Raw genomic sequence first — 10,524 nt, forward strand, 5'->3', positions numbered from 1 at the left:
ATTATTATTAATTTTGAAACAGAGTTACGCTAAGCTGCTGAGGGTCTTGCTAAATTGCCAAGGCTGACCTCAAATCTGAGCTTCTCCTGTCTCAGCCTCTCAAGTATCGGGATTATAGGTATGCATCACCTTGCCTAGCCTGATCATTTTTTTTTAATTGTCACTCCTATTGTGTTTTTTGGGGGTGCATTATATTCATACATCATATTGTGGTAAAAAAAAAAAACTTGTGTATACAAACATGTACACATCACTGATTTAACCCCTACCCAATTCCCACCCCATTCCCTCCCCTTCCCTCCTTCCTTTTCTCAGGTCACTCCTATTGTTAGCAGACCCTTCTATCAAGATTCCATTCTCCACTAACAACACCCAAACTAATCATCCCCGGCAGCTAAGACCATGATTTATTCTTCTAAAACCTTATGTTAGGAGCCGTGGATACAGCTCAGTGATAGAGCATGTGTTTGGCATGTGTGAGGCCCTGAGTCCAGTCCCCAGCAGTCTCCCACCACCAGCAACAACACCCAAAAAACCTTGGGCCCAGCTCTCAGTTGAGACTTTGTTCATTCAAAATTCAAATGGAAGCTGGTGGTGGTCGTGTACACTTGTCATCTCAGTACTTGGGAGGCTGAGGCAGGAGGATCAAAGGTTCTTGGCCAGCCTCACCCTTAGTGAGGTTCTCCGCAATTTAACGAGACCTGTTTCAAAATAAAAAATAAGACCCGAGCATGGTGGCACATGCTTGTAATCCCAGTACTTGGGAGGCTGAGATGGGAGGATCGTGGTTCAAGGCCAGCCTCAGTTACTTAGTGAGGCCCTCCGCAATTTAGTGAGACTCTGTTTCAAAGTAAAGAATTAAAAATGAGGTTAGAGGTGTAGTTTGGAGGTAAAATGCCCCTGAGTTCCATCTTCAGTACCACCAATAAATAAATAAATAAATACATAAATAAATAAATAAATAAAGTAGGGCTGGAGGTATAGCTCAGAGATAAAAATGCTCCTGTATTTAATTCACAGTGACACAAAAAAAGAAAGAAGGAAGGAAGGAAGGAAGGAAGGAAAGAAAGAAAGAAAGAAAGAAAGAAAGAAAGAAAGAAAGAAAGAAAGAGAGATTCAAATAGAAGCCAGGTGCGGTGGCACAGGCCTGCAATCCCAGTGACTCTGTACAAGAGTGTTGCAACTCTGAGCCCAGCCTGGGCCACTTAGCCAGACCCGTAGTAACTTATCAAGACCCTGTTTCAAAATAAAAAGTGCTAGCCGGGCGTGGTGGCACATGCTTGTAATCCCTGCACTTGGGAGGCGGAGACAGGAGGATCATGCAGGTTCGAAGCCAGCCTCGCTGGCTTAAGAGACCCTGTTTCCAAATAAAATATAAAGAATAGGTCTGGAGTGTAGCCCAGAGGTAGAAGGGTTCCATTCTCAATACCACCAAAAAAAAAAAAAAAAAATTGAAAAGGGCATAGCTCAGAGGTAGAACACTCCTGGATTCAAACCCAGTACCAATAAACAAAGGTTGAAGATTGTAGCTCAGTGGTAGAGAACCCCTAAATTCCATCCTAGTACCACTAGTACCACAAAAAAAGAGAGAGAGAAGAATCAGCAGCTTGCTAACCTGTCTGCTACAGAGAGGCCCAGAGACCCCAGGACCCCTGATGACTCACAAACCAGGGTAACAACGGAGATCCGGGTTTCCAGCGTCTAAGGATGCCCTCCCCTGGCCTGCTAAGACATGCTCAAGAAAGGAGCCTTGGAAAGCAGACTTTTATTACATTGAAAGGAGACTACAGAGCTTCTCACGTTCCCTTTGCAGGTAAAGCCTTGGAAAAGGCTGGAGGCAAAGAGTTCTTGGAAACAGTAAAGGAGCTCCGCAAATCCCAAGGCCCTTTGGAAGTTGCTGAAGGTGAGTGGGGGACTGAGCCCAGGTCCCTGGCGTGGCCCACCCCGTCCTCATCCTCCCCTTCTCTAGCCTCACGCTCCATGCTTATTCACCGTGTGCAAAAAAAAAAAAAAAAAAAAAAAAATGCTATAAGCAATCACCAAGCCATTTTAGCCTCTGTCTGGTGACCTGAGCAACCTACGTAGATCGTCTCCTATCCTCCGGGGGCTGTGAAACGTCTGAATAGTTCATGTCCATGAACACCAGCTCCCCCCAAATGATCTAGAGCCATTTTGTTAATGTTGGGGTATGTGCAGTAAGATGTGCATAACAAATGTTGCCTCTGCAACCATTTTAAAGTGTATAATTTAGTGGCATCAAGTTGTGTGACCAACACCACTATCGGTCCCAGAGCTGTTTTATCACCTCGAACAGAAGCTTCCACTGCCATTAAGCAGTCGCACCCTCCCCCAGACCCTGACACCACTCACCTGCTTTCTATCTCCGTGGATTTGCCTATTCCGGACATTGCATATAAATGGAATCGTACAGTGAGTGAGTGGCCCTTTGTGACTTTCTTTCATTTAACTTAGTATTTCCATAGTTCGTTCAGGTTGCAGCATGCAGCAGCACTTTACTCCTGACAGCTGAGTAATTCTACTCTGTCCGTTCATCTGTTGATGGGAGCCTGGGTGGTTTCCATCTTTGGCTACTGCGTTCAGAGATCTATCTGTGCGCAGGCTTTTGTGTGGACGCCCATCCTTGAGGCTTCTGGGTAACTTTTGGACAGGTGGATCCAGCTTCAGAGCCCTGTTCCCACCACCCGGTCCCCAGGCCGTTCACTCACTGCACCTCCAGTCAGTGCCACGCGTGCTGCGCTAAAACCAGGGCCTCGGACATCCACGGAACCTAGTGCTGCCCTCAGACACAGAGCAGTGCGGAGGGAGGAGTGGGGAGCACTCCCGAGGGGAGGGGAGCCCCACTGGGGGCACGACACCGCAGGCTGCGATCAAGAGCCAACAGGAAGGAGAGAATCAGCAGCCAGGGCGACGGAGCCCGCGGGCTGTGTAGGGCTCTCACTCCGGGCTCTGCAGACCAGAAAGGCCACCTTGAAGTTAGGACGGGCTCCAGCACAGTTGACTACATTGTTAGAACAGTAATGGGGGCTTCCAGCCAGAACAGCACGAGTCTACACTTTAAAGCTTCTCTTATCCATGTGATGATGAGTAAAGTGTCCTTTTGTTGTTGTTTAGTTTTAAAGACAGCTCCCACTCAAACATGAGATTAGCATATGTGTGGATGGAAATAGAAAAGGCGCTCATAGCACCATAGGAGAAGTCGCAGCCTGCGCCACCGGGGTCCAGGGCTCGGAAAGTCAGCCCTTCTCGACAAAGGACTAGAGTCACTTCACAGAAAAGACCAGAGCCAGGCCCACTGCTCAGAGCAAGGGGCTGCATAAAACCCCTGGGCGTGCCAGGCGTGGTGGCCCACACTTAGAATCACAGTAGTTGGGAGGCTGATACAGGAAGATCATGGGTTCCAGGCCAGCTTTTGACCCTGTTTCAATATTTAAAATAAATAAATAAAATTACTGCGGGGGTGTAGCTCAGAGATAAAATGTGCCTAGGCTCAATCCCTGGTACCTGGTACCAAATAAGAAGAGCCGGGCGTGGTGGCACACGCTTGTAATCCCAGCATTCGGGAGGCTGAGACCGGAGGATCGTGGTTCGCGGACAGCCTCAGCTACTTAGTGAGGCCCTCTGCAACTCAGTGAGACTCAGTTTCAAAATAAAGAATAAAAATAGGCAGGGGGTGTAGCTCGGAGGTCGAATGCCCCTGGGTTCCATCCCCAGACCCGCAAAAATAATAATAATAATAATAATAATAATAATAATAATAATAATTAGAAGAGGAAGAAGAGGAGGAGGAAGAAGAAATAATTAGGTGATTTAGGGATGTTGTTCAGTATGGAGAGTGCTTCCCTACCTTGCACAAGGCCCTGGGTTCAGTTCCCAACACCACCACAACAAAAAAGATTTGTGTGCATGAATGGTACTGGGACTGAACCCAGAGGCATTCTACCTCGGAGCTATACCCCCAGTCCTATTGTTTTATTTGGAAAGATGGTCTCCCTAAGTTGCTGAAAGCCTAAATTGCTGAGACTGGCTTCAAACCTGCAATCCTCCTGTTCCAGCCTCCCAAGTACTGCGAAGGTCTGCCACTATGCATGGCTAACAAAAAAGATATTTAAAATGTTTTCTGAAAGTGCATCTTAGCGTGGGTAAAGCAGGCCCGCCCTGAAGCAGAGACAGGAGTGAGGATGGATCAGGAAACTATTTCCGGGGCAAAGCCAGAGAGAGGCAGTGATGGCTGCATGGTCTGATAGGGAAGCTAGGAGGTGTGTGTGTGTGTGTGGGGGGGGTGTCCAGGGTTTGCAAATTGAGCAGGTGGGCAGAAAGTGAGACTTTCCTTTCATTTGGTGAATATCTGAGCATCTGCCCTGCGACACTGTGCTGGGAGCCAGGGCAGCGCAACAGACACCTCCATGAAGATATTAGGGTCACAGCAGTTCATGCAAGGCCTCTACAACAAGCACTGTAGGGTGGGGCCTGGGATGCAGATGTGTCTATAGCCCCTGAACATTCGTCTGGGGACTTTACAAGTGAATGAAGATTTAGCTGGGTGCATCTTGAGCATGGGGCACCAGAAGGGTCACTGGGATGCAGGGTACTCCTGAAAGCTGAGGAGAAAATTGGCTTGCAGAGGGTTGTTTAGAAGCCAGGTGAATGCCTCCTGCAGGAGAGAAGAGCACTGGGCCCAACAGACAGGAAGAGGAGAGGCTGCTTTGGGAAACTGAGGCACCATTAGAAGGAAAACCATGGTGTCTTGGAGAACAGAGATTGTCAGTAGCAGCTCCTGCTGAAGGGCTGCCCTGGAGTCCTCTTTTGCTGTTGTGACTCCTGAGAACATATCAGGCCTTCTACCCTGAGAGGGTTACCTAAGAGAAGCTTCTGGAAGCTCCTGGCAGCACCACTGCCATGCTCAAAACACAGGTTCCTGGCAAGTGAAAGTGCTTCCCTGGGACACAGTAGATGAGAGGAGAGATGGCTTTGAAGCCAGGCGCAGGGGTACACGTCTGTGATCCCAGCCACTTGGGAGGCTGGCTGGGGTAGAAGGATTGCAAGTTCAAGACCAAGACCAGCCTGGGCAACTTAGTAAGATCCTGTCTCAAAATGTGCGATCCTCCGGTCTCAGCCTCCCGAATGCTGGGATTACAAGCGTGCGCCACCACGCCCGGCAGCCCTATTTTTTAGTCTTTATTTTGAAACAGGTCTCACTAAGTTGCAGAAGGCCTTACTAAGTAGCCGAGGCTGGCCACAGACCTGTGATCCTTCTGTCTCAGCCTCCAAGTATTGTGATCACAAGTGTATGCCACCATACCCAGTGACCTTGTTTCAAAAAATAAAAAATAAACTGGGTATGGTGGCACACACCTGTAATCCCAGTACTTGGGAGGCTGAGACAGGAGAATCACAAGTTCAAGGATGGCCTCAGCAACTTTATGAGACTCTATTTCAAAATAAAAAATAAAAATAGGGCTGGGGATGCAGCTCAGGGATAGAATGCCTCTCAGTTCAACCCCTAGTAACACACACACACACACACACACACACACACACACACACACACACACACATATATATATATATATATATATATATATATATATATAATAAAATTGGGCTGAGGGTTTAGCTCAAAGGGTAGAATGGCCCTGAGTTCAATCCCCAGTACCACACACACACACACACACACACACACACACACACACCAAAAACACCTTTGTAGGTAGGCACAGTGGAATAGATCTGTAATCCCAGCGATATGGGAAGCTGAAGCAGGAAGATTGCAAGTTTGAAGCTAGCCTGGACAACTGAGCGAGAGACCCTGTCTCAAAATAAAAATAAAAGGGACTGAGGGTACAATTCAGTGGTAGAGTGTCTCTGGGTTCAGTCCGCAGTATCACACAGACACACAGACACAGCCTTTGTCTCTTTCCTGTTGGTCCTCCGCACATAGATTTAGCACCTTCAAACAACACAAATTTATTCTTTTCAGTTGGCAGTCCACAGTGAGTTTAAGGACTGAAACGACGATGTGTGCAGGGCAGGCTCCTTGTGGAGGCACAGGGGAGAGGCCCTCCTTGCCTCTCCCAGCTCCTAGAGTGCCACATTCCATGGCTCTGGAACACACCCCTCCAGCCTCCGCCATCACAGGGTCTTCTCCAGCCTTGGACCTTCTGGCCTCCCTCCTATAGGAGCCTAGGACCCGCCCAGATACCTGGGATAATCTCCTATCGTAGGATCCTTCAGTCAGTCCCACCTGCGAAGTCCCTTTGGTCAAGTAACATCCGCAGGAGCAAGGAATTAAGATGAGTATTTTGGGGAGGCCATTACTTAGCCCACCACGGCCCCCAGAGAGGATCTGGTTGTGTTCCCTTGACTAAAGCAGTGTAAGCAGGCTCCTAACCCAGGGCCTGGCTGGCAGATGACAGGGAGGTAATGTACCTGCTCTCTGGCAGGTTCCTCAGACCCAGGGATTCTTGTTACCAAAATCCCCTTCCACTTTCTGTCCCTCGGGGTCTAACAGGTAGACGGGTGAGGCCTGGCCTAACTCCGGGCTTAGGTCAGGCAGAAAATAACCTGAAGCCTCTCTCTCTCTCTCCTGTGTCCCAGCCGCCGTCAGCCAATCCAGCGGGCTTGCAGCCAAATTTGTCATCCACTGTCACATCCCCCAGTGGGGCTCCGACAAGTGTGAAGAACAACTTGAAGAGACCATCAAAAACTGCCTGTCAGCGGCCGAGGACAGGAAGCTGAAGTCCGTGGCCTTCCCACCCTTCCCCAGCGGCAGGTAGGATGGGTGCTGGCCTGCATGCTTCCAGCCTTTCTGCTGGAAACCAGCCGCTGTCTACTCACACACAGCTCACCTCCCTGTTCCAGAAGGCTCAGCCAAGGCCTGCAGCACGGCACAGCACAGCACAGCTTGTTAGCCAGGCAATAGGCGGAACACTATTTCCCACTTTCCAAACACACAGTGAAACCACCCTGGTCCTCCACTCAGCTGCTCCCCATGTCTGGGGCAAGCTCCCCATGTCTGGGGCAAGCTCCCCAGGCTCCTTGATGCCAAAACTCAGACAGAAAGGTGGCCACAAGGAGCCACTGTGGTGGGGGTGAGGTGGCATGTTAATTTTTAAGACTGCCATGTTCAAAGCCTATATTCCACCGGGCGTGATAGCACCACCTGCAATCCCAGTACTTGGGAGGCTGAGATAGGAGGATTGAAGGTTCGAGACCAGTCTCACCAATTTAGTGAGGGCCTCAGCCACTTGAGACCCTGTTTCAAAATAAAAATAAAATGGAGCTGAGGGTATAGCTTGGAGGTAGAACGACTCTGGGTTCAATCTCCAGTACCCAAAAGCCTATATCCTACCAGTTTTCCACTTCTGGAACACATGATCAGAAAGCATAGGCTTGAGCTGAGTGCATAGGTGCACACCTGTAATCTTGCAATTCAGGAGACCAAGGCAGGAAGATCTCAAATTTGAGGCCAGCCTAGGTAACTTAGCAAGACTGTCTCAAAAATAAAGTACACTAGGAATAGGGCTCAGAGTTAGAATGCTTCTGAGCTCAATCCTCAGTACCAAAAAGAAAAAAATAAATAAAAGGAAAAGAAAAAGGAAACACCAGGCTTGAAGGCTTTGCTACTTGGTACGGCCCATGGACCAGCAGCAGCGACACCACCTGGTCTGAATGTGAAACCTCAGGTCCTGCTGCAGAGCTGACAGTCTGAGCCAGAGCAGGAAAAGGCCGTCACCGGGCATGTGTGTACAAAGGCTGGGCTGGGTAACCCAGGCATGACTTCCAGGTGCATCGTGGGCAGGCTAAGAGCCAAGTGCTGAGGCTGAGGGCCACCAGCACTTCCCTCCACAACCCAGATCCAAGGCACTGCCGGCTGCATTTCCTAGAGGCGGACCACAGGCAGGGCTGGTCCCCACCAGAACAGGAGCGCCAGGGGCAGGTGGCTAACCCCAAATAACCACGATGGCAGTGCCCCTGGAGACCCGTGGGCAGCACTATCAGTGGCTCCCTGGTGCTTGGGACTCTTAGCAAACTTTCTCCAGCCCAGCCCTGTCCAGAATCACTGCTAAAACTGCACTGGCATATCCATATGAGTTCACAAGAGAGAAATACTGAACACACAAAAAGAAATTTTTTGAAGACGAGCTGTTAACAACTTTGCTCTTTATTATTTTCTCTCTCTCTCTCTCTCTGTGTGTGTGTGTGTGTGTGTGTGTGTGTGTGTGTGTGTGTGTGTTACTGAGGATTTAATCCAGGAACATTCTACCTCTGAGCTACACCCCCAACCTTCTTTTATTTTTTATGTTAAAACAGGATTTCACCAGGTTGCTGAAAGCATCACTAAGTTGCCAAGGTAGCTTCAAACTCGTATTCCTCCTGTCTCACCCTCCTGAGTGCTGATATTATAGGCATGCGCCACCAAGCTCAGAACATTTTTGCTCTCATTAAACAATCTGGTTAGCATATAAACCAGTTTTGAAGGAACTAATAAAACCTATATTCACTTTTTTTTTTTGGAGACCATTTATTTTAAATACTGAATCATTAGTTTTGTTGGTGGTGGTGGTTTGTTTGTTTGTGTGATTCTGGGGATTGAACCCAAGGGCATACTACTTCCAAGTTACACCCCTGGACCTATTTTATTATTTGGAAATAGAGTCTCGCTAAATTACTAAAAGCCTCACTAAATTGCTGAGGCTGGCTTAAAACCTGTAATCCTCCTGTCTCGACCTCCCAAGTATTGGAACCACCATGCCCAGCTGAATTGCTAGGGTTTTTTTTTTTGGGGGGGGGCTGTTTTTGGTACTGGGGGTGGAACTCAGGGGCCTTCTACCTCCAGGTTATACTCCCAGACCTATTTTATATTTTATTTGGAAACAGGGTCTCACTAAGTTGCTGAGAGCCTCACTAAGTAGCTGAGGCTGGCTTTGAACCTGTGCAATCCTGTCTCAGCCTCCCAAGCGCAGGGAGTACAAGTGTGCGTCACCACGCCCAGCTGAATCGCTAGTTTTTAAAGCCAACTTTTACTTGATTGGGGTGAGACAGCTTCAAATACAGGGGCACTCTTCACCTGTCAGCCCTAGACCTTGGCTAAAACCAGTCAGTGTGGTACCTATAGAGAACGTCCCCTGCCTGCCTTTCACAGGTTGGCCCTTTGACCTGGGTCAGAGATGACGTGGCCCAGCTCACACATTGTAATGCCCGACACAGGACAACTAAGGGCCCAGGGCCAAAATAAAGAACTGAGATTTTGTTCGCCCAGGCCTGAGGGGCAATACTGACATGAGCTCTCCCTTTGCCTTGGCACAGAAACTGCTTCCCCAAACAGACAGCCGCCCAGGTGACCCTCAAAGCGATCTCAGCCCACTTCGACGACTCCAGTGCGTCCTCCCTGAAGAACGTGTACTTCTTGCTCTTCGACAGCGAGAGCATCGGGATCTACGTGCAGGAGATGGCCAAGCTGGACACCAAGTAGCCGCCCCAGCAAGCCGGAGGGAGAGCCCGTCACAGAGCAGGCTTTTATTTTTAAAAGGAGAGAGGAAGGGTGACGGCAGGGGAGCAGAGGGCGCTGAGAGGGAAGCGGGCGGCAGAGGCGACGGGAGCGGGTGCTGCCCACAGAAGGAGCCCTCTGCATTTTATATTCTCTTAAAAAGGGCCTCAGTCCATAATTAACCAGGTCTCCACCAGGGGTTTCTTTCCATGTGTTTTCTTCCTGTTTTAGAACTTTTTTAAAAAAAACAGACCTCGTTTTAGATTTATAGCATTGACTTTTACACACGGTCACAAAAAAGAAATCCTTCTACGGTTCTTAATCTTTCGTTCCTCCTTTCTTCTGAGGGAAGAGGGCGTGAGTAGCGTGGGTGTGCTGGCTTCTGCGTTCCGTGGTGGAGAAGGCGGGAAAGACATCTCACTGGTGCTTCTCTCCTCTGTTTTGGTGCCCCTCCCCCTCCCCTATAATATCTGTAACTACTCCTAAAAAGGTTTTGCTTCAGGCTTTTGTTTTGTTTTGTTTTTTAAAGAAAAAGAAAATGAAAGGAAAAAAATAAAAGATCCAGTGTCTTTCTTATACCATATTCTTTTATTGCAAGGTTTTCCTCCATTTGGAAAACTGTGACCCCGTGGATGGATACTTCTAGAATGTTCTAAGTTAAAAAGAACAAGGTCTGTCACCAACTGACTATTCCCATCACGCTAACCTAGGCCCCGGGTCCTCTGGGAAGGCTGAGCCTGTTTCGTGGCCTGGGCAACATAATGGAACAGAACAGACCATGGGCCACAACCTGAACAGGGGATAAGCTGAGAATTCCAGGGAAAGCAGTGTCCCGAGGGCTCTGCGCCATACCCAGAGGTCAACAGTGAGCAAGGAAGGGCAGAGCGGGGAGACTTGGAATCAGAGCTGAATTCCTTCACGTGGACAAATAAAAAGTGCGTGTGCGCGTGTGTACATGCGTGTGTTACTGGAGATTGAACCCAGAGGCGCTCTACCATTGAGATACACCTCCAGCC

At 48.9% G+C, this 10,524-nt stretch overlaps 1 protein-coding gene across 1 annotated transcript in view; it reads left to right on the forward strand.

Moving 5' to 3' along the window:
* MACROH2A2 (macroH2A.2 histone) overlaps positions 1-9,493 on the forward strand; it is a gene marked incomplete at both ends in the record, with an annotated part of 30,530 nt that extends 21,037 nt beyond the window's left edge. The window contains 3 exons of the mRNA XM_080695368.1: positions 1,814-1,903; positions 6,616-6,790; positions 9,328-9,493. Coding sequence (XP_080551494.1) covers positions 1,814-1,903; positions 6,616-6,790; positions 9,328-9,493 — 431 coding nt within the window. The remainder of the gene's footprint in view (positions 1-1,813; positions 1,904-6,615; positions 6,791-9,327) is intronic.
* Positions 9,494-10,524: the final 1,031 nt, after the last annotated feature.

This window comes from Muscardinus avellanarius, assembly GCF_963383645.1.
Source record: "Muscardinus avellanarius genome assembly, chromosome: 4".
NCBI classification, from domain to species: Eukaryota; Metazoa; Chordata; class Mammalia; order Rodentia; family Gliridae; genus Muscardinus; species Muscardinus avellanarius.